At 37.7% G+C, this 24,788-nt stretch overlaps 1 protein-coding gene across 1 annotated transcript in view; it reads left to right on the top strand.

Moving 5' to 3' along the window:
• DCHS2 (dachsous cadherin-related 2) overlaps positions 1-24,788 on the top strand; it is a 266,804-nt gene that overhangs the window by 172,722 nt on the left and 69,294 nt on the right. The window contains exons 10-12 of the mRNA XM_015139368.3: positions 9,651-9,890; positions 20,370-20,504; positions 20,717-20,926. Coding sequence (XP_014994854.3) covers positions 9,651-9,890; positions 20,370-20,504; positions 20,717-20,926 — 585 coding nt within the window. The remainder of the gene's footprint in view (positions 1-9,650; positions 9,891-20,369; positions 20,505-20,716; positions 20,927-24,788) is intronic.

The raw sequence follows: 24,788 nt of genomic DNA, 5'->3' as shown, positions 1-24,788 counted from the left end.
CAGAAGCTTCTTAATTGTATGTAGTCACCCTTGTTTATTTTTGATTTGTTGTGTGTGTTTTTGTTGTCTGCCCATGAAATAATTGCCAACACTCAAGTCACAAAGCTTTCCCCTCTGTGTTTCCTTCTAGGACCTTTATAGTTTCAGGTATTACATTGAAGTCTTTAATCCATTTTATTTTGTCTTATTTTTGTATGGTGTAAAATAAAGATACAACTTCATTCTTTTGCATGTGGATATCCAGTTTCCCCACATCATTTGTTGAAGAGATTAGCCTTTTTCTAATGTGTATTATTGGAAACTTTGTTCAAGATTAGTTGGCTATATACAGGTGGATTTATTTCTGGGCTCTCTACACTTCCATTGGCCTAAATGTTTGTCCTATGCCAATACCATACTGTTTTGATTATGGCAGCTTTGTAATATATCAAAGCCAGGAAGTGTGATACCTTCAGCTTTGTTCTTCCTCAAGATTATTTTGACTATTTGGGATTCTTTGAGATTCCATTTGAATTGTCATATTATTTTTTTCTATTTCTGCAACAAATGCCACTGAGATTTTGGTAGAGATTGCATTGAATCTGTAGATCAGTTTGGGTAGTATGAACATTTTAATAATATTAGACCTTTCACTCCATGAACATACATGTCTTTCCATTTGTATCTTCTTTAATTTCTTTCATCATTGTTTTGTGGTTTTCAATATACAAGATATTCACCTCCTTAGTTAGCTTTATCCCTGAGTGTTTTATTTTACTCCTTTTTGTGCTATTGCCAATGGAATTGTTTTTCTTTTTTTTTCTTCTTCTTTTTTTAAAAAAAAAATTATTATTATACTTTAAGTTCTAGGGTATATGTGCATAAAGCGCAGGTTTGTTACTTATGTATACTTGTGCCATGTTGGTGTGCTGTACCTATCAACTTGTCAGCACCCATCAACTCGTCATTTACATCAGTTATAATTCCCAATGCAATCCCTCCCCCCTCCCCCCTCCCCGTGATAGGCCCCGGTGTGTGATGTTCCCCTTCCCGAGTCCAAGTGTTCTCATGGTTCAATTCCCACCTACGAGTGAGAACATGCAGTGTTTGGTTTTCTGTTCTTGCAATAGTTTGCTGAGAATGATGGTTTCCAGCTGCATCCATGTCCCTACAAAGGACACAAACTCATCCTTTTTGATGGCTGCATAGTATTCCATGGTGTATATGTGCCACATTTTCTTAATCCAGTCTGTCACTGATGGACATTTGGGTTGATTCCAAGTCTTTGCTATTGTGAATAGTGCCGCAATGAACATACATGTGCATGTGTCTTTATAGCAGCATGATTTATAATCCTTTGGGTATATACCCAGTAATGGGATGGCTGGGTCATATGGTACTTCTAGTTCTAGATCCTTGAGGAATCGCCATACTGTTTTCCATAATGGTTGAACTAGTTTACAATCCCACCAACGGTGTAAAAGTGTTCCTATTTCTCCACATCCTCTCCAGCACCTGTTGTTTCCTGACTTTTTAATGATTGCCATTCTAACTGGTGTGAAATGGTATCTCATTGTGGTTTTGATTTGCATTTCTCTGATGATGAGTGATGATGAGCATTTTTTCATGTGTCTGTTGGCTGTATGCATGTGTTCTTTTGAGAAATGCCTGTTCATATCCTTTGCCCACTTTTTGATGGGGTTGTTTGTTTTTTTTTTCTTGTAAATTTGTTTGAGTTCTTTGTAGGTTCTGGGTATTAGCCCTTTGTCAGATGAGTAGATTGCAGAAATTTTCTCCCATTCTGTAGGTTGCCTGTTCACTCTGATGGTAGTTTCTTTTGCTGTGCAGAAGCTCTTTAGTTTAATTCGATCCCATTTGTCAATTTTGGCTTTTCTTGCCATTGCTTTTGGTGTTTTAGACATGAAGTCCTTGCCCATGCCTATGTCCTGAATGGTATTACCTAGGTTTTCTTCTAGGGTTTTTATGGTATTAGGTCTAACATTTAAGTCTCTAATCCATCTTGAATTAATTTTCATATAAGGAGTAAGGAAAGGATCCGGTTTCAGCTTTCTACTTATGGCTAGCCAATTTTCCCAGCACCATTTATTAAATAGGGAATCCTTTCCCCATTTCTTGTTTTTGTCAGGTTTGTCAAAGATCAGATGGCTATAGATGTGTGGTATTATTTCTGAGGACTCCGTTCTGTTCCATTGGTCTATATCTCTGTTTTGGTACCAGTACCATGCTGTTTTGGTTACTGTAGCCTTGTAGTATAGTTTGAAGTCAGGTAGCATGATGCCTCCAGCTTCATTCTTTTGACTTAGGATTGTCTTGGCAATGCGGGCTCTTCTTTTGGTTCCATATGAACTTTAAAGTAGTTTTTTCCAGTTCTGTGAAGAAAGTCATTGGTAGCTTGATGGGGATGGCATTGAATGTATAAATTACCTTGGGCAGTATGGCCATTTTCATGATATTGATTCTTCCTATCCATGAGCATGGTATGTTCTTGCATTTGTTTGTGTCCTCTTTTATTTCACTGAGCAGTGGTTTGTAGTTCTCCTTGAAGAGGTCCTTCACATCCCTTGTAAGTTGGATTCCTAGGTATTTTATTCTCTTTGAAGCAATTGTGAATGGAAGTTCATTCCTGATTTGGCTCTCTGTTTGTCTGTTACTGGTGTATAAGAATGCTTGTGATTTTTGCACATTAATTTTGTATCCTGAGACTTTGCTGAAGTTTCTTATCAGCTTAAGGAGATTTTGGGCTGACATGCTGAGATGATGGGGTTTTCTAAATATACAATCATGTCATCTGCAAACAGGGACAATTTGACTTCTTCTTTTCCTAACTGAATACCCTTGATTTCTTTGTCTTGCCTGATTGCCCTAGCGAGAACTTCAAACACTGAGTAGGAGTGGTGAGAGAGGGCATCTTGTCTTGTGCCAGTTATCAAAGGGAATGCTTCCAGTTTTTGCCCATTCTGTATGATATTGGCTGTGGGTTTGTCATAAATGGCTCTTATTATTTTGAGATACGTTCCATCAATACCGAATTTATTGAGAGTTTTTAGCATGAAGGGCTGTTGAATTTTGTCAAAGGCCTTTTCTGCATCTATTGAGATAATCATGTGGTTTCTGTCTTTAGTTCTGTTTATATGCTGGATTACGTTTATTGATTTGCGTATGTTGAACCAGCCTTGCATCCCAGGGATGAAGCCCACTTGATCATGGTGGATAAGCTTTTTGATGTGCTGCTGGATCCAGTTTGCCAGTATTTTATTGAGGATTTTTGCATCGATGTTCATCAGGGATATTGGTCTAAAATTCTCTTTTTTTGTTGTGTCTCTGCAGGCTTTGGTTTCAGGATGATGTTGGCCTCATGAAATGAGTTAGGGAGGATTCCCTCTTTTTCTATTGATTGGAATAGTTTCAGAAGGAATGGTACCAGCTCCTCCTTGTAACTCTGGTAGAATTCAGCTGTGAATCCATCTGGTCTTGGACTTTTTTTTAGTTGGTAGACTATTAATTATTGCCTCAATTTCAGAGCCTGCTATTGGTCTATTCAGGAATTCAGCTTCTTCCTGGTTTAGTCTTGGGAGAGTGTAAGTGTCCAGGAAATTATCCATTTCTTCTAGATTTTCTAGTTTATTTGCGTAGAGGTGTTTATAGTATTCTCTGATGGTAGTTTGTATTTCTGTGGGGTCGGTGGTGATATCCCCTTTATCGTTTTTTATTGCATCTATTTGATTCTTGTCTCTTTTCTTCTTTATTAGTCCTGCTACAGTCTATCAATTTTGTTGATATTTTCAGAAAACCAACTCCTGGATTCATTGATTTTTTGGAGGGTTTTTGTGTCTCTATCTCCTTCAGTTCTGCTCTGATCTTAGTTATTTCTTGTCTTCTGCTAGCTTTTGATTGTGTTTGCTCTTGCTTCTCTAGTTCTTTTAATTGTGATGTTAGAGTGTCAATTTTAGATCTTTCCAGCTTTCTCTTGTGGGCATTTGGTGCTATAAATTTCCCTCTACACACTGCTTTGAATGTGTCCCAGAGATTCTGGTATGTTGTATCTTTGTTCTCATTGGTTTCAAAGAACATCTTTATTTCTGCCTTCATTTCGTTATGTACCCCATAGTCATTCAGGAGCAGGTTGTTCAGTTTCCATGCAGTTGAGCAGTTTTGATTGAGTTTTTTAGTCCTGAGTTCTAGTTTGATTGCACTGTGGTCTGAGAGACAGTTTGTTATAATTTCTGTTCTTGTACATTTGCTGAGGAGTGCTTTACTTCCAATTATGTGGTCAATTTTGGAATAAGTGTGATGTGGTGCTGAGAAGAATGTATATTCTGTTGATTTGGGGTGGAGAGTTCTATAGATGTCTATTAGGTCCACTTGGTGCAGAGATGAGTTCAATTCCTGGATATCCTTGTTAACTTTGTGTCTCGTTGATCTGTCTAATGTTGACAGTGGGGTGTTGAAGTCTCCCATTATTATTGTGTGGGAGTCTAAGTCTCTTTGTAAGTCTCTAAGGACTTGCTTTATGAATCTGGGTGCTCCTGTATTGGGTGCATGTATATTTAGGATAGTTAGCTCTTCCTGTTGAATTGATCCCTTTACCATTATGTTTTGGCCTTCTTTGTCTCTTTTGATCTTTGATGGTTTAAGGTCTGTTTTATCAGAGACTAGGATTGCAACCCCTGCTTTTTTTTGTTCTCCATTTGCTTGGTAGATCTTCCTCTATCCCTTTATTTTGAGCCTATGTGTGTCTCTGCATGTGAGATGGGTCTCCTGAATACAGCAAACTGATAGGTCTTGACTCTTTATCCACTTTGCCAGTCTGTGTCTTTTAATTGGACCATTTAGTCCATTTACATTTAAGGTTAATATTGTTATGTGTGAACTTGATCCTCTCATTATGATATTAACTGGTTATTTTGCTTGTTAGTTGATGCAGTTTCTTCCTAACATCAATGGTGTTTACATTTTGGCATGTTTTTGCAGTGGCTGGTACCTGTTGTTCCTTTCCAGGTTTAGTGCTTCCTTCAGGGTCTCTTATAAGGCAGGCCTGGTGGGGACAAAATCTCTAAGCATTTGCTTATCTGTAAAGGATTTTATTTCTCCTTCATTTATGAAACTTAGTTTGGCTGGATATGAAATTCTGGGTTTAAAATTCTTTTCTTTAAGAATGTTGAATATTGGCCCGCACTCTCTTCTGGCTTGTAGAGTTTCTGCCAAGAGATCTGCTGTTAGTCTGATGGGCTTCCCTTTGTGTGTAACCCGACCTTTCTCTCTGGCTGCCCTTAAGATTTTTTCCTTCATTTCAACTTTGGTGAATCTGGCAATTATTTGTCTTGGAGTTGCTCTTCTTGAGGAGTATCTTTGTGGCGTTCTCTGTATTTCCTGAATTTGAATGTCGGCCTGCCTTTCTAGGTTGGGGAAGTTCTCCTGGATGATATCCTGAAGAGTGTTTTCCAACTTGGTTCCATTTTCCCCCTCACTTTCAGGCACCCCAATCAGACGTAGATTTGGTCTTTTCACATAATCTCATACTTCTTGAAGGCTTTGTTCATTTCTTTTTCCTCTTTTTTTTTTAGACTTCTCTTCTCACTTCATTTCATTCATTTGATCATCAATCTCTGGTACTCTTTCTTCCAGTTGATCAAATCAGTTACTGAAGCTTGTGCATTTGTCACATATTTCTCATGTCATGGTTTTTATCTCTGTCAGTTCGTTTATGGCCTTCTCTGCATTGATTATTCTAGTTATCCATTCTTCCATTCTTTTTTCAAGATTTTTAGTTTCTTTGCAGTGAGTACGTAATTCCTCCTTTAGCTCTGAGAAGTTTGATGGACTGAAGCCTTCTTCTCTCAACTCGTCAAAGTCATTCTCCATCCAGCTTTGATCCGTTGCTGGTGATGAGCTGCGTTCCTTTGGAGGGGGAGATGCACTCTTATTTTTTGAATTTCCAGCTTTTCTGCCCTGCTTTTTCCCCATCTTTGTGGTTTTATCTGCCTCTGGTCTTTGATGATGGTGACATACTGATGGGGTTTTGGTGTGAGTGTCCTTCCTGTTTGTTAGTTTTCCTTCTAACAGTCAGGACCCTCAGCTGTAGGTCTGTTGGAGATTGCTTGAGGTCCACTCTAGACCCTGTTTGCCTGGGTATCAGCAGCAGAGGCTGCAGAAGATAGAATATTTCTGAACAGTGAGTGTACCTGTCTGATTCTTGCTTTGGAAGCTTCATCTCAGGGGTGTACCCCACCGTGTGAGGTGTGGGGTGGTGGTCTGCCCATAGTGGGGGATGTCTCCCAGTTGGGCTACTCAGGGGTCAGGGACCCACTTGAGCAGGCAGTCTGTCTGTTCTCAGATCTCAGCCTCCGTGTTGGGAGATCCACTGCTCTCTTCAAAGCTGTCAGACAGGGTCGTTTGCATCTGCAGAGGTTTCTGCTGTTTTCTTGTTTTTGTTTTTGTTTTTGTTTAGCTGTGCCCTGTCCCCAGAGGTGGAGTCTACAGAGACAGGCAGGACTCCTTGAGCTGCTGTGGGCTCCACCCAGTTCCAGCTTCCTAGTGGCTTTGTTTACCTACTTAAGCCTCAGCAAGGGCGGGCGCCCCTCCCCCAGCCTCAACTGCTGCCTTGCAGTTAGATTGCAGACTGTTGTGCTAGCAATGAGGGAGGCTCCAGGGGCGTGGGACCCTCCCAGCCAGGTGTGGTATATAATCTCCTGGTGTACCCTTTGCTAAGACCCTTGGTAAAGCGCAGTATTGGGGTGGGAGTTACCCGATTTTCTAGGTGTTGTATGTCTCAGTTCCCCTGGCTAGGAAAAGGGATTCTCTTCCCCCTCGCGCTTCCCAGGTGAGGGGATGCCTCACCCTGCTTCAGCTCTCACTGGTCGGGCTGCAGCAACTGACCAGCACCGATTGTCGGGCACTCCCTAGTGAGATGAACCCGGTACTTCAGTTGAAAATGCAGAAATCACCCATCTTCTGTGTTGCTCGCGCTGGGAGCTGGAGACTGGAGCTGTTCCTATTCGGCCATCTTGCTCTGCCCCTCTGGAATTGTTTTTCTAATTTCCTTTTCAGATAGTTCCTTGTTGGTGTATAGAAATGCAACTGATTTTTGAATGTTGATCTTTGTATCTTGCCTTTTCTGAATTTATTTGTTCTAATAGTTTTTTGATGGAGTCTTTAGGGTTTCTATATATAAGATCATGTAATCTACAAACAGGGATAATTTTACTTCTTCCTTTCTGATTTGGATCCCTTTCATTTCTTTTTCTGCCACTTTCAATTAAACCCTCTCATCGCTTGCTTATATTTACCTTTTTCATTTTCTTCTCTTAAAATGATGGTTCTTAAGAAACATATGCTTTAAACATTTTTGACTTCTTCTGTTGTTTAACTTAGAGATATATATATAAAAAAATACGGTATACATATATATAGAATAGACACAGAGTTTGTATTTGACGAACCAACTTTAATGGTCCTGTTTGTTAATATTAACTATGCTCTGTAGCTAACAGACACTATGGGCTGAATATACAACAGAAAACTTCTTTGCCCCCTTTGTGAGTCCTTGCAGTGTAGGATATAGTACCAATAGTGAATCAGGTAGCAGTATGACAAGTCAACAGCGTTGTTCAAAGACTTTGGTATGGAAATTTATCTTTGAGATTATAAAAATATGTATTTGTAAATATTGGAAATAATATATATTTTTTATGGCTGAATTCATTTGGACATTAAGACCCCTGCTTTTTATATCAATTGTAACATTTCTTTTTTTTGAAGAAGCATTTATTCACTGTCAGGTACTCTGCAGAAATGTCACTCACTCTCAACTTCACTTGTCTTGCTGTCACCATGTTGCTAGATAACATCTACCATACGTTTTTTATGTAGTTTGATGGAAGAGTAAATGTACAAATTTTCAGTCTTGTGACTTTCAAAATGAACCTCCTTCTACCTGATTTTCAGGGGATATTGAAAAATTAATAAACTCTCATCTTAGTCACTAAAAAATAAAGTTATTTCTACATGAACCTTGGAAAAAAATCTCAGATATACACCATTTGGCCCAACTGTTAGTTAAAAGCATTATTTGGAATGGAATTAAATGTGGAGGATTTGGAAGTCATGATTATAGTCTGGCTATATTCCGTTGGAAAATTTCATCAAAATATTTATTAAATCCTGTACATATGGTTTCATTCTGAGGCATGCGTGGACACCACCTAAATGCCCAACTGACAGAGAAACAGTCCAGACACAGGCTGCTGATATCTGTCAGAGCTGAGGCTCTCCAAGGACCTATTTCAGTAATACTTGGAATGTGTTCCAAGATGGCTAAGGAAGGTATATTTCAGATTGTTAAAAAGCATGGATAAAATTAGACTTGTGTTTTGGTAATATAGGTATTATGAATCTCTTGAGTAATTGCAGTGACTGTTTCAATGGACATGTTTTTCGAAGACATAAAAGGATAATTGCCAAATGCATTCACATGAGATGGGATTTTTTTCTCTCACAAAGCTCATATTTCTTACAAGAAGACAGTGAGTTTTTTTTTTTTTTTTTTTTTTTTTTTGGTGGCTATGGCTGAGAAATATAAAGCGATGAGTAATTATTGAAAAATTATTTTGTAAAATAGAATTCAGTAAACCTCTTTCATTATTTCATGAAAAGTTCTTATAAAATGGGAGAAGCAAACAGCAATCCTAAAAGAAAAATGTGATAATTGGAATCATATAACAGCTATCTGTGTGCCAGTCTTTATTACATCTGACTTATATGGGTTACATGCTTCAGTGGCAGTGGGATAGAGACATGTTTTACTTGTGAAGTGTATTGTCTGAGTTATAACATCTTTGCTTTTTTTTTTTTTTTTAATTGAGATGGAGTCTTGCTCTGCCACCTGGGCTGGAGTGCAGTGGCGCGATCTCAGCTCACTACAGCTTCCACCTCCTGGGTTCCAGTGATTCTCCTACCTCAGCCTCCCAAAAACTGAGATTACAGGCGCCCATCACCATGCCTGGCTAACTTTTTGTGTTTTTAGTAGAGACGGGGTTTCACCATGTAGGCCAGGCTGGTCTTGAATGCCTAACCTCAAGTGATCCCCCTACTTTGGCCTCCCAAAGTGCTGGGATTACAGGTGTGAGCCACCACACCCAGCCTGAGCCACTACACCCGGCCTGCTCTTTATTGTTAAAAAAATGCAGTTAACTGAGAATAAATATTAAGAGATCATAACTCTTTAACAAAAAATCAACTGTCTTAAAGAATATAGCCATACCCACATTTTTGTAACTTGGTTGCTTTTGTACATTATGTATTATGTGACACGAAGATATATATTGTTAGTATCCTAGATATTTTTTAAAAAGGAGGTAGATGTAGGCTAGATAATTTTAATGTAGTCCTCTCAGTAGATAATTGCATAACATACATTATTCTTGAATTATTTTGTTTGATATAATTTAAATTGAGATGACTTTTCTGGCTAAAAATGTTTGCTTTTAATTGTAGATAGTATATACATTTAAAGATGGTTTAATGCAGTTCATATTTTAGCAGTTAAGACATCTGAATTTTTATTAGGTAGACAAGTTAGATATAAGTGGAGTAAGCATGACTTCTCTAAAGAATATTCATTACATGTTGCTTTTCTTCCGTTTTCAAAACAGGCTTACTAACTACAACTTGTCCTTTGGATTATGAAATGAAAACTCAGCACATTCTGATTGTTCTGGCACTGGATGATGGCACACCAGCACTTTCTTCATCCCAGACTTTGACAATTACTGTTCTTGATGTAAATGATGAAGCTCCAGTGTTTAAGCAGCACCTGTATGAAGCTTCAGTGAAAGAAAACCAAAATCCCGGGGAGTTTGTCACCAGGGTTGACGCTCTGGACAGAGATTCAGGTAATTTAAAAATACAGAAATTGGGCACTTAATTCTTAAAAAAATTGAAGATTATAGTTGACATAATTTATAATAGTTATGGCTCAGAAAAAATGAACAGTTGCTAGTTATCTCAAATTTTTAATACTTCTCTCATTTGCATCCATACAGAAACACATATACCTGTAAAGATACAGATATATCCCATAAGATTTGCTTGTATTAACTTTATTATTATTTATATTAGGGTGATACCCAACTAATTAACATACACTTTTTTGATTTGATCTTAATAATCGAAGTACAGACAAAGCATCACACTTCTTTCAGAGTATAATGGTTAGATACATTGAGAAGAGGAAGATAAATGGTTCTTTATTTCCCCTGGATATAGCATAGTGAAAGAGGCATGGTGCTGGTGTCAGACCACCTGGATTTGAATCCAAAACTACCATTTACTTATGCCATGTGACCTTGAACAAGTTACTAATCCTTTCTATTTCCCTACTTATCTGTGATATGGAGATAATAACAGTGCCTAAATTATAGTTCTGTTACAAGTATGAATGAATTATTACATGTAAAGAGCTTAGACTGGTGTCTGACACAATAAACGGTCAATATGTTAACTTTGTTACTATTTTTACTATTTTCAACCACTGTGTCCAGACAAATGACTTTGGAGTAAACAGTTACTATGACTAGGAATTTATAAATTTCTTAGACTTGCTTTTCAACATCACTGTGGCTGTTTTGGCAACTGAGGTTCAGCAACTTTAATCATATTCTGTTTTTATCTTAAACAAAATAATTACAAAAATTACGGTGCTGTGTTTCTTAGTCACAGCACATGCTGAATTCTTCCATCGGAACTAATATGAATAGTTTATATTCCCATTCACATGTGAAACACTGAACTAATATGAATATTATATGAATATAAACTATTCGTGTTAGTTCAGTTTAATAATTCAGTCTTTTAAAATTTACATTTGTATATAGCAAATGGCATTATATATCAATGTAATACTTTGTTATTTTTTGCAAGAATTGTAATAGATGTTTTTATGGAAATAGTATTAACAATAGCATTTCCTCGTACGTTGTTAATTTAAGGGGAAAAAGATACATTTACTTGAAGTTTTAAAGTAAATTAGAAAATATCTGAATACTTTGCCGTCTTGGAAAACATTATCTTTTAACGAAAGGCATTTTACATGAATTTGTATGTGATGTTACGAACACTCTTTTCAAGGGCTAACCCAGTTTTCTGTCTTTGGCCAGAGTGGGGCAGTGTGATCAAAGAGTTTTTCTAAGAGTTGAGTCTGAAGCGTGCTAAGGATTGTTTGCTCCAATCTGTGCTTAGAACTTAGCACATTTTTGGCAGTATTCATTTTTAGGGTGTTCAGAAACAATGAAGACTATACATAAGCTTTGTGTTTCACAATAATTTCAGCTCCGTAAAGTTCCCTTAGAGTGTTCTCTGTGGAAACAGCAATACAGGGCGCTGGGCAATACAAAAACTGCTTCCCAAAGCATATAGACATATACTGAACCTATTGCTGATGTTGTGTGATTTTGCAAACAGTAAGGTATGTAAAATGCTTCCTCCCTTTGGCCTTGCTCTATTTTGTGAATTTTATTTTTTTGTATTGGATTCTACTAAAAAGGCTCCTCTTGCTTTAATGCTTGAAGAGGGAGAAAATAATTTCTCTCAAAATTTGCATATATTAACCAAAGACAATTACCATAAATATATTCTTCTGATATTTACTGTCAAGTTGCCCAGTGTTGATGTTACTTTCATTTAGAATGAATTGTCTGCAACCTGCTAATTATAATTGAATTGAAACTATTATTTTAGAGATTATGGTATGCCAACTGAGAATTTAGGTACAAAATTATTGTTTTTCTGAATTAATGGATGTTTGAAATACACTTTAACATCTTCATGAGTCTCATGTAACCTTACATATTTTGGAGACAATTTTGATTTACTGGAAATCTCAGTATTTTTAATGAGGCCAGATCTGTTAAGTAGGTGGTTATGTAAATACATGTGAATATTTGTGTGTATGCACGTACTTTAGAATACATTTTCCCTCGATTTTTTTTCTTTTTTGATTATTGGGTTAAAACAATGAAACAGGATTATGCATGAGAATCAAATGACGTAGTCAAGATTTTAACATAACTGGCATTACACTGGAATTTATGAATGGTTTACTTTATGGTACGTATTTTTTAAAAAATACCACAGCGTTACTTAATACTAGAGAGCTTAACATGTGTTTTCTAGCATTCTACGATGCAGTTTTTAAAAATGTAAGTATACAGTGTTATTTGGCATTCAAAACCCACAGGGATTTGAGCACTGAATGTTTATGGTGTATGACTCACACTAGCTCTAGCAGAAGTTTCTTCTTGTATTAAAAGGAAAAAACAACTACCAGATTTTAACTAAGGTATTAAAACTGCTGCAGCATTTCGTGCCACCAACAAGAGCTCCATTGTTAGTGAAAAAAGATCTCCCCCTGCAGTGCCCTTCCCCCACTCCCAAGAGGAAAGGGTGCCTCACTGGGAATACGACTCACTTACATTCGCTCAGGGGTGTCTAACATAAAATAACTTACCAGTACATTGCCACAGCAAAATATAGAATTCATTAGTGAGATGTTATTTTCTATCCCATAAGAATGTATTCTCTATCTGGGCTCATCTTCAATAAACTACATCTGGTTTTCTGGAATCCCTGGTGCTGCACTGGATGTACAACTGCACCGCCTAAGTCTACACTTGAGCCCAGGGAGAAACACCATATTTCATCAAATCTCAGACACCGTTAATTGTAAGACGCATCTAATTTTAGAATACTTCCACTGGACTGATAGCTTTATCTTCATAGGAAGTTATAAGGTGCCATTCTGTATACCCTTTAGAAGGTGACTTATTTGTGTGTGTATCAAAAAATAAAGGATAAGGATGCTAAAATATCTGAATCTATGGCATTTTGTAATAACAATTTCTCACTTGAGTGGACAATACTATCTGGCTATTCAGTTTATTTTAAATGTTTCTTTATGGAGTGATATTTTCTCTGTATCATATACTCAGGCAAAATATCCACCAACTTTCCTCCATACTTTATTTGAAGAGAACATATCCCAGATCCTTTATTTTTATTTATTATTTTTTTATTTTTATACAGACAGAATCTCGCTCTGTTCCCCAGGCTGGAGGGCAGTGGCCCAATCATGGCTCACTGCAGCCTCAAACGCCTGGCTTCAAGTCATCCTCCAGCTTCCACCTCCCAAAGTGTAGGGATTACAGTTGTGAGCCACTACATTGGGTCTCTCTGCACTTTATTAGTAGCTATTCATTGACGTGCCCCCTCATTCTTTCCCCAGTGGCATTTGCTCATCACTTTAGATTCAATCTAATTAATCCAGGGGCACATAAGGAGATCCATAGGATTCAAGCGCAAGTCCATCTTACTAGCTTTGCCCCATTCTAGCAACCTCGATTATACTGAAGTCCAAAAGAAGGATTTAGAGGTGGGCTAGATTATAGGGCATTTCAAAAGTTGAATTTCCCAATCCAAGGCTATGGAACATTTGCTAGAGAAAGTCACAACAGCATGCTAATTGAAGCCATCGCCTACTTAGGCTGCAGTATTTCTGCTAATCCCTTAGTGCTGTTATGTTTTCCTTGGCTCTCTCTATATAAATTTTCTCTCTATATATAAAAAATTCTATTATAAATACATTTACACAAATATCAAAAATAAGTAGATGAAAAAGAATAAGGACTAGTTATAACCTCACTCACTCAGAGACAATCACTGTTAAAACTTTGATATATATTCTTAATACATTTAATATATAGTATTATAATTGTGTAAATGTTTATTCATCTGCTTTTTCTCTAGGCTGTGAACTTCTCCTGGATTCAGGACCTTTTATCTATTAATACGCTTATTCCAGGTTCTTAGATTAGTGCAAGATGTGACAGAGGAACTCAATAAATATTTTTGACCATATGGTCTGAGGAACTGAAGCATGTATGACATAAGCTTCCTCAAGCTGCCCTCACTGTTTAGAATGTATTTATTATTTACTCATTTATTCAATCAACCAGGCATAATTCTACTTTTGCTTTAGAAATGCCTGATTGTGAGGGCACTGTACAGTTGAGGCATTACACAAAAAAGAATCTTGGCACGGTGGCTCATGCCTGTAATACTAGTGCTTTGGGAGGCCGAGGTGAGAGGATTGCTTGAAGCCAGGAGTTCAAGACCATTTTGGGCAACGTAGCAAGACCTCGCCTTTACAAAAAAAAAAAAAAATCTAAAAATTAGGTGGGTATGGTGGCATGCTCCTGTAGTCTCAGCTACTCAGGAAGCTGAAGTAGGATGGCTTGAGCCCAGGAATTTGCTGCAATGAGCCACAATTGTGCCTCTGCACACTCCAACCTGGGTGGCAGAGTGAGATGCTGTCTTAAAAAAAGAAAAGAAAAGAAAAGAAAAATGATCTTCCTAAAAATAACACACCCCTGGAAAGAATTCTTCATTAATTCCCCATAGTTTGAGGAAGAGGAAGATGAAGTTGTTTTTGCTTATCAATCCCTTTTTGCTTAACAATCAGCTTTCCTGACTGTCCTCAGCTCCTGTCACTCTCCCACCTTTTACTCTAGGATAGAATTCTCGAAAACTTTTTCCTTTAAAGAACCAGCTAGTAAATATTTTAGGCTTTGTGTGCCTTACGGTCTCTTTTGTGCAACTCTGACATTATAGCAAGACAGCAACCATAGTTAATATTGTGCCTGTATTTCAGTAAAACTTTACAAAACAGGGAGCAGATCAGATTTGACCACTGGACTGTAGTTTGCCGATCCCTAGTCCAACACATGTGTCTAATTAAGATACCTAAGTTACTTGCTACTTTCTGCTCATCAGATCCAATTATCATGATTCATCATCATATCTCTACCAACTAGATGTTGTCAACAGTGGGAGAGTTTGCATAAAGATGGGTAAAAGCGAATGAGTTCTGATAGTTCTTATAAATTAGTATCAAATGTTGCTTCTCAAAAGGTGGTCCCTGGGACCAGTGGCACCATCATCCATCCCCAGTCTACAGAAAACAGCACCCGTTCTGCTTTTCAAGGATGCTGGTGGCCTTCTAATACCTTTCCCAGTGTACTTATGAAGGGAGGGTCCTCTGATCTCTTGGGAAAGATAGTGGCGGTGTTTGGTGAGCATGTCTTACATGATAAGTTCACTCTAACATTTTCATTTCCTTAAGCTTTGGATTATTTATAGTATTCAAAGGAAGACCAAATGTCTCAACCTCAGTGATTATAGGCTCCCATTGAATCCAACCAATCAAAGAAACTCTCAGGAGACACAGCTCTATGGGCTTATACATTAAATTCTGACTCTCTACCAAGCAATATCAATATTGTCTATTTATCAATAAATCCAGCCTAAACCAATATTATATCTTCCTAGGTCTCACATTCTTTGAATTGATTTCCACACATATTCCCCAGGTTTATGCCAATATAAGTTAGAAAAATATTACTATTCTTTGAAACTATAAGCTTTCTTTGACTGAGTCAGATTTGCACTTGGCTACCTGAGTTATGTTGAAATTCTGACTCTGGTTACGAGTATTTATACGAATAGGCATCTCCTTGCAAGGTGTTTGTTATACCTGCCACTCAATTTGGGTCCAATCTTCAGGGAGATTAATTTTAGGCCTTCTATATAGGAGCTTTCCAGCTTTCCAGCTATGACTTGAGTTACAGGTTTAAAGCCTCAGCTTGTAGTTATCTTTCTATAATTTCCTAGTCCTTTGAAAAACAGTCTTCTGCATCATGGTCCTTTTTACTAGTATGTGGTCAGTAAGCACCATTTGGTTCTCTAAGGAATTCGAGTCCTTTAATAGTCACTTTATCACAGTCAAACATGATTGATAAATTAATTAATCATGACAGCGCTCCAAGTATTGAATTCCTAGCATTCCATTTCCCATGGTTAAGGAACTCATCGCTGTATTCAAAGCCTAAGACACAACCAAACCAGTCTCAGAGTCCCTGTTATCTGAGACCCAATTCTGGTGCCAAGTACTCTATCAGCCATGTTCAGTCATGAAGAATAGATGCTACAAACAGATGTTGGATGAATGAGTAAGCAAGAAGGGAATACTGAGATAACCAAAAAGACAAAAACAAAACTCTAGAAGGCAGCTACCACCCCTAATACTGGAAAAGAAGAAGAGGTTTGGATTATCAGAGCCTAGGAAGAAAATGAGAGAGGGGGCCTTGCAAAGGGGTAGCAAAACAGACTGAATAGCATTGCTGATGATGACAGTAAGTAACTAGGAAGAAGGAAGTCCCATTTTCTATCCTTCTGACTTTCAGTCTCCTTCTAGTGTCCTTTTGTGGCAAACCCTAGGAGAGAGGTAGTTGGCGATGGAGAATGTGGTTTGCAGATCCCCAGCCCCAGTATCACAGGGTGGAGTACAGAAGAACAGATTTGGATCTGAGACACTATGGTTTAATAAATAATACACCATGTGAAGAACTGAAAGGAGCAGGCAGAGGGAACAGCCACTACAGAGGCCTCAGCAGAAAGATGTTTAGTATGTTCAGAGAACAGAAAGAAAGCCAGTAGGATAAGAATATAGCAAGGGAGCAAGTCTATGAGAAGAGGTTGGAAAGATATGCAGAGCCCACATCATATGGGACTTTGTGGACTGCGGTAAGGTATTTGGATTTTATTTTGAACTCATTCAAACGTTCTTTCTTCCTTCTTACCCATTAACTCCTATTCATCTTTAGAGTTTCCGGTTCTATCAACGCAACTCAACTTACCCATCATGTCTGTTCAGGGGGAATTGTCACTGCCAGCTTGCTTATCTGTATCCAGTGCTATACTGTAAACACCGTGAGGATAGAAAATTTGTCTGTTTACTAGCAGTTATATTTTTAGCATATGGTATGGTACCTTGGCACCTAAGATCACTCTCTATATATGTTAGTTCAATGAGATAATTAATGACAAACTACATACCTAAGATAAGTCTTCTCTGATCCACTCCCTCAGTGATGTCATATATTCCATCACACTTTCCATTACTCATTGATGTAATCATCTTCCCCTCTAGAGGGAAACTCTGACGACCAAGGTAACTATTCAGTGGTGTGTTTCTAGTACCTGACACTCAGTATCTGTGCATTCATAAAGGAACTCATGAATGAATAAATGAATGAACCAACCAAACAGATACGGATGCAAACTGAAGACATGAATGTGTAGAGTGAGATGACAATGGCGTGATGACCAGCACATTGATTGTCAATGCACCCCACTCCTGGAAGCAGGAGAAAAATATGTCATAGAGAAACAAACAAAAATATTATTTTTCTTTTATTTTTTACTTCTCTCTTCCTCATACCTTCCTTCCCTCCCTTCTTTTGTTTCTTTCTTTCTGTTTTTTTAAAAATATTGGTCAGCCATATATGATGCCACAGAAAAGACAAGTTAGGTAAGAACTAGAAATGGCCAGTAGACTTTATAACCAGAAAGTCACTGGTCACTGTAGAAAGAGTAACTGAGAATGGCATGGTTTGAAGCTAACTGCAAAATGAATATGATTTTCAAAAGAAATTTGGCTACAAAGAGAAGGAGAAAAAAGCCTAATTCTTATAGCTAGAGAAGGATATAATTTAAGGAAAAAAAAATTAGGAGAAAGACTAGACCTGACAGAAAAATTCTGAGAGTGTGTTTGAAGAATGACCTTTGCCACTGAGGCAGGGTGTAATGGATGCAGTTGAGTACAGGTGCAGAGGGTGAGGGAGTTCTTTCCCAATACCTCCTTTCTGGGAAATGGAAAGGGAAGTGATCTGTGAGAGTAAGCCAGGTAGTGGTCAGGTAGGAGACCTGAATGGAAGAAGGGTGATTACGGACACCTGGAAAGACTGCCACATACAATGGCACTGCGGTTGTCTCAATCCATGCTGTTGTGAAATTTTCTGTAGCTCCAGTCATTTGTTGGATATTCAAATGGAGTAAAGAGATGGTTGCAATGATCCCAGGCTGAAGCTTTGCTGGACATCTTTGGCAGAAAGCCCCAGGACCTGAGTAACTATGCAAGATTGCTAGAGGGATAGCTCATGGGGCTGGACTGGAGAAGGAGAGAAATGAATTGAGGAGAGGTATCCTGGGGTGGGAGGAATTAAGAAGTCATGGGACTGCAGGTCTTGAGGTCTAAGAGAAGATATGTGTGTGTGTGTGTGTATTCACACTGGCGTGCATACACACATAGTTATGGGCATATATACACAGGCACACACACACATATCCTTCAGTGGGCATGTGTCATAAGGATATCACTAAATATCTTCAGATCCAAATTTCCAGTTTGCTCAGTGAGGTGATAGAATGAGACCAAATAACCTCTTTTTAATTTTTATTTTCTTAGTTCTCAGGTTTGATGATGCTGTGTTTGTTATATAGGATTATAAGGGTGTAAGGAGGAAAAGCGAAGGCACTAGTTAAATTCTAAATAAGCCATAGTAAAATACATTTAATTTACTTCCTAAGTTGTAAAGGGTATGAAGTTTGGGGTACGAAAAATGTATGTATGCAGACTACAGTTATAGGTAAAGATCTTATTTATCCTTAATAATATACTAGGAGGATTGAAGATGAATGTATTGTTATCTTAGGGATAAAAAAACCTGTGTAGAATAATAGAAAAAAATAAAATCTGAAAGTTTCTAAAAAGACAGAGAAATATTGAGTAGAGTGGTGAAGCACATTAGAGGAAAATGGGAACTATGGGAGGAAGGGACAGCAGAAAGATCTGAATTTATGTGTAAATAATTGAAGACATTTTCTAGGTTTGGCAAGTAGTGAGAATTTAAAAATGTATAATATATAGCATTCTATAATATGTAATATACATAATATGCAATCGTATATATAATGTGTAAGAAAATCATATAAAATAATATGCAATGGTGTATATATAATGTGTAACAAAATCATATAAATGTGTTCATTCATTTAAAACTTAAAAGATCCATGTAATCTTTTCGAAGACAGAGGTCACATCTGACTCAGCACTCTCTCTTTGGCACACAGTACTATGCTTGGCACCTGTTATTTCTCTCTTTTCTTGAGGAAAAGGAAAGTAGATATAAGATAATATTGTTCCCATTTTTATGTAAGCAGAGATAGGAATAACAAGTTTTAACAACCTGGAACTTTAAGAAATTCTGTCTTTGCTATAGAATAGATTATATGATCCTTAAGTTGCCAAAATAATCACTATGATCCTTTAGTAATATCATTAATAATATGCCTAATGCCTAATAAGAGAATGAAACATTTTGGTGACCTCTGACCATGTCATATCAAATCCATTGGTCCTATGTTATTAGACTTTTTTCTCAGGGTCATTCCAATGCCTGCGGATTATATCTCAAATATATTTCTCCTCCGAGTTACATAGTAATAAGATATGTATGTTCATTCTTACATAAAACTAGAATTCTATTTCACTCCTTTCAGCTCTCAGTCCTATATAATATCTGCCAGATCATAATGGAATGAAAATTTACTTTTTAAGACTGGCAAGATGGAAATTTGTAATTGAAGTTTTTTTGTTAAGACCAAAAGAATGACATTTCATTTTTTATTAAAGTATAACATCATACATTCTGAGTACTGTGTGCACACCTAGATTCTTGTCAGTTAAGAAAAGAACGTAGGAAAATAACTCAGAGGAACTTGTGTAAAATGCAAATAAATTACAATGGCATGGGATAAACTCATTAAAATTAATAGTATGAATGATCTTCATACTACTAGTGATGGAAATGACGTGATACTTTTCTCAGGGGAGAAATGAAACCACAAAAATATGGGAAGAATTATTTCCAAAATGCGTAGTAATGTGGTACCACATTTCTCACTCTGGATAGCAGACTGAACACTAAGTGGAAAACAAAACAAACAGAAATACATATATAAGCAATTCTAGGTGCTCACTTCTTGAGGTTGAGAATAAACAGAGTTCTATAACTTAGCACAGGCTTTTAAACAGTGAGTCAATCTGCAGAAATTGTCATTTGTCCTGCAAGCTTACAATTAAGTCATTAAGTCACAATCAGCGGTGTTAGAAGGAGTAATTAGGAATATGTTGTAGAGTTGCACACTCATAAGAAATTTTTTATGGGAAGGAAAAAATTCTAAGCATTCACTGTGGGGAAGTCTCATAAGACTTTTGAAAATCAAGCATTTCAGCCCAGGAGGCTTTTATTTAGCAAGAACAGCCAGAAGAGTTTTTCTTTTACCTTAATTTAAAGGCTGTTTGAGAATCTTGCCATTTTCATCTATGGCCTAACATGTTCAAAGGAAAAGAAATAGGAAAGTGGATGAATGTATTTCAAAGAAATGATTGCTAAGTTTTTCTTTATATTTTTCTTAAGGAGTCAATTCCAAGCTTCAGTTTGAAATCATGCCAGGTGCTTCATTTGAATCGTTCGAGATAAATTCGGACACTGGAGAGGTAGTGACAGCCACCATGCTTGACAGAGAAGTTCAAGAAGTCTTCACCCTTCGAGGTAAGGGATTCCTTGACTATGCTTCAAAAAATAAAAAAATAAAAAACCAGTTCAGTGGTGAAATGTTACATTTTGGTGGGGTATTTTTAAATAAAATATTATTTAGCCAGTGCTACCTGATTAGTTTAGCCTGACTTTGTCTAGTTAGAACATATATATTTTAGGTATGAATCAAAGGCCACAATTCATGCCGTCTTTGTGTTCTATGTCAGTACTAGTACGAGATGGGGGATTCCCTTCATTGTCCAGCACCACAACAATTCTCTGCACTGTTGAAGATGAAAACGATCACGCACCAGAATTTATTGTTTCCAGTTATGACATTGAGGTTCTGGAAAACCAGGAACCAGAGGTTCTCTATACTGTTTTAGCCTCGGATATGGATGCTGGCAATAACCGAGCTGTTGAGTATCACATAATTGGTAAGTTTGTTTGTTTGTTTGTTTGTTTAAGACAGAGTCTCACTCTGTCACCCAGGCTGGAGTGCAGTGGCGCGATGGCTCACTGTAACCTTCACCTCCCGGGTTCAAGCAATTCTTGTGCCTCAGCCTTCCAAATTGGTAAGTATTTTTAAATTAAAATTTCCTCCAGGATGCTGACTGAGTTGATACACACTCTGTGTTGATTACTCTGTGTTTGATACCTGTTGCCTTTCTCTACAAAATACACACCGAGTCAGAACTGACTGGTGCCATGAGCTTTCTCTCTACCTCCTTCTCACAGCCACCTTGAACCACTGCTCTCCACGTTCTTTAAAAATCTGCCTTTGCAAACTGCTGTGAATTTTTTTCTATGCTAACATTAGTGGATGTAAGGATGGAAAAGATAGTGTTTTTGTATTTTTGTTGCTTTCACGTGATCTGTTTCAATTTTTTTTTAATTTTTCTTTTCTCATAGCCAGATTCTTACTGGGTCATTTCATCCAGTCCCTGTCTTTAGCTACCACTGGGATGCCAATGGCTCCCATCTCTATATGCATCCTAGATCTAGGTCCCATTAAAGGATATTGTTTTTAAAAGTAAAGAAGTAACTCTCATACAAATATAAAAATGGTACCTGCAAATAACTTTTATTTAACTCACTAATTAATGAGTAACCCAAAAAGATGTTAAAATTGTTTCAAGGAGAATTCCAAGAGCCATACATAGGCACACACACACACAAAGCAAATAAGGAATTCTGAAATGCAGAAACGGTGTATTTGCAAGACAACACTCAGTGGCATTTCACCAGATTTACTTGCATTTCCATGGACAAGAATCATTTACATTATTATAAGTTTTCAACAATGTACAGAGTGATCAAAAAGGCGGTGAAGGTGGAAGACCACTATGATGGCAAAGACACACGGGACACCTGTGCCCCACCCTTCTTTCTTCAATGCCAGGACACCTACTTGTCTTGTTCCTCCTATTTCAAATTGTTTCACAATTTCCTGACAGCCCCAAGGACCCGGTCTTTATATCCAACAGCATTGCATTATCAATGTGTCCAAAATGACACATCAGCCTCACCCCCTTTCTACTTCCCCCATCATGGTCTGGGTCCTTCTGCTACTCTCTGCCTGTGATCTTCAGCTATTGTTTTTTGTTTTTGTTTTTTTCTTCACTTACTCTTGAAAATGTATGTACCAACACACACATGTTTTTATGCTGCCAACTAAACTTTTTCCCATAAACTTAAAAAGTAACAAAGGTGTGTTTCCCAGCATATCCTAAATATTGACACATTAAAATAAGACTGCTATATCACCTTTTAAAAGTATTCGATAGAATAAAAAATACCTTAAAAATATATGAAAGGCGGCCAGGCGTGGTGGCTTACACCTGTCATGCCAGCACTTTGGGAGGCTGAGGTGGGCAGATCACCTGAGGTCAGGAGTTCGAGACCAGCCTGGCCAACATGGTGAAACCCCGTCTCTACTAAAAATACAAAACTTAGCTGAGTGTGGTGGCAGGTGCCTGTAATCCCAGCTAGTTGGGAGGCTGAGGCAGGAAAATCGCTTAAACCCGGGGGGTGGAGGTTGCAGTGAGCCGAGATCACGCCATTGCACTCCAGCCTGGGCGACAAGAGTGAGACTTCGTCTCAAAATATATATATATATATATATATGTGTGTGTGTGTGTGTGTGTGTATATTTATATGTATTTCATATATATATTTCATATATATGTATGTGTGTATATATGTATATATGTTTGTATATATGTATATATGTGTATATATGTATACATATGTGTGTGTATGTGTATATATATGTGTATATATATGAAAGTCATCCTTCCCTTGTATTGCCTTCCTCTTTCCTGGCTCTGCATGTCCCTTCATGGTCCCAAAGTCTCCACCTGTTCTGCCCAAGATGAGGCCACCTTCTCAACCAGGTTGGAAACTGGGAGCTCCTACGGATGGCTGTGGGACTCAGAAATCTCTCCAGGAACAGAGAGCATAACTTGGATTGGCAAAGCTGCCTGCCAAGCCACCATGCCCAGAAAATAGGCTAAAAAGGTGACACAGCAAAGGTGATGGAAGAGTCACACAGGAGATAGGCAGGGTTGCCTGCTAAACCTGCCCTTCCAAAAACAGAACCCAGGCCTAAAACAGTCCCCGCAACCCAGCAAAGAGGGGAATGAGGTGCCTCAGGGGCGAAAGGGGAAGGGGATGCTGGCAAGGATCAGAACAACCCCGCACAAACCAAGACGCCTGCACAGCGCAGTCACAGGGAGCGCAGGGCACTGGGAATGCCAAGTGAATTGTACATTTTCATAGTTCACAGACTCTACTGTTTGAAATATGATTTTTTTAAGTTAATAAAAATGTAGAATTTTACTTGTTTTTTTCAATTATATGTATGAACAAGCATTTTCAGTTATATGTTTTGCATTTTTACTTCTTCAATCAATATTACCTTTCTACATCGTTGCAGAATTTTATCATAATGTAATGGACTTCTCTGCTTAAAGTATTGATCATTTTATTATAATTTTCTGCAATTAAAATATGTGGATAAATTTAAGATTTCTAAAAATTTCCAATGAACATAAGGTCTCAGTTTTGAAAATTATATTAGATTATTGTGATTGTAAGATTAAAATAGCAAAAGTGCATTCCAAATTTTGACAAGTAACAACATAAAAAGTAAAATTGTGTTGTAAATGCATCTCTGAATCAGATTAATGGGTTCCTTTTTTTCCAGTGAGTTCATGAATCTGGGAATGCATGTTCCTTTTTGCTAAAATAAGGCAAAGCGGCTGGGTGCAGCGGCTCATGCCTGTAATCCCACCACTTTGGGATGCGGGGGTGGGCGGATCACCTGAGGTCTGGAGTTTTGAGACCAGCCTGACCAGCATAGAGAAACCCCGTCTCTACTAAAAATACAAAATTAGCCTGTGGCGCATGCCTGTAATGCCAGCTACTCGGGAGGCTGAGGCAGGAGAATCACTTGAACCCGGTAGGCGGAGGTTGCGGTGAGCCGAGATCGCGCCATTGCACTCCAGCCTGCGCAACAAGAGTGAAACTCCATCTCAAAAAATAAAAATAAATAAATAAATAAAAAATAAGGCAAAAGGCAAAGCACAGTGCCAAGTCCGTTGCTGTTTCTCTTTGTTACAGATGTAAGCACTGAAAATTCTTGCTCACCTTTTTTTAAATGGAAGTATTGTTACAGAAGTTAATTTAGTACTTGTACGCCTTCTGAGTTATATGCCAAAAAGTTAATGAATAGTCTTTATTTTTTATTTATCTACCACTTGAAAACTTGAATAGGCCCTATAATTTGGTTGATAGCAGAGACCCTCTCCTACTGCAAAAGGATATTTTCCCCAGGCATTAAAGTCAGTTTTTGTTTTGACATAGAACTTTCAACACTGGGAATTATCACTTTATTTGACAGCCATTTATTTGGGTGAGAGGGAGACTTCCTTTTCTAATTTGCAAGAAGAGTGCTTATAAATGTGAATGTGGGAAAGATAAATTCCATGATCCCAGGTGCACTCTCAGGTAGAGCAATTTTAGGAATAAGGATATTTAAATTCTGGAGATTATCAAAAAACTACCTGTTTCCAAGTAAATTCCTTAGACAACTTCAAGTAACCCAGCTGTACTCAGCCCTCCTTTTAGAGATGATTGACTGATCTACACACCCTTTACTTATTCGCCTAAGCCGGGTCATGAATCCTTTCTCCATAACTTCTTATTTTTTCTCTTTAATATCTTTGCAATGTGTTCACTTCCTGCATGCATATATTGTTTCAGATACCCCTTGTTGCACAAGTAGATTACTATGAC

Source organism: Macaca mulatta, chromosome 5 (genome assembly GCF_049350105.2).
Source record: "Macaca mulatta isolate MMU2019108-1 chromosome 5, T2T-MMU8v2.0, whole genome shotgun sequence".
Classification (NCBI taxonomy): domain Eukaryota; kingdom Metazoa; phylum Chordata; class Mammalia; order Primates; family Cercopithecidae; genus Macaca; species Macaca mulatta.
Note: the sequence above shows the minus strand (reverse complement) of the source record. Positions and strands in the feature narration are given on the sequence as shown.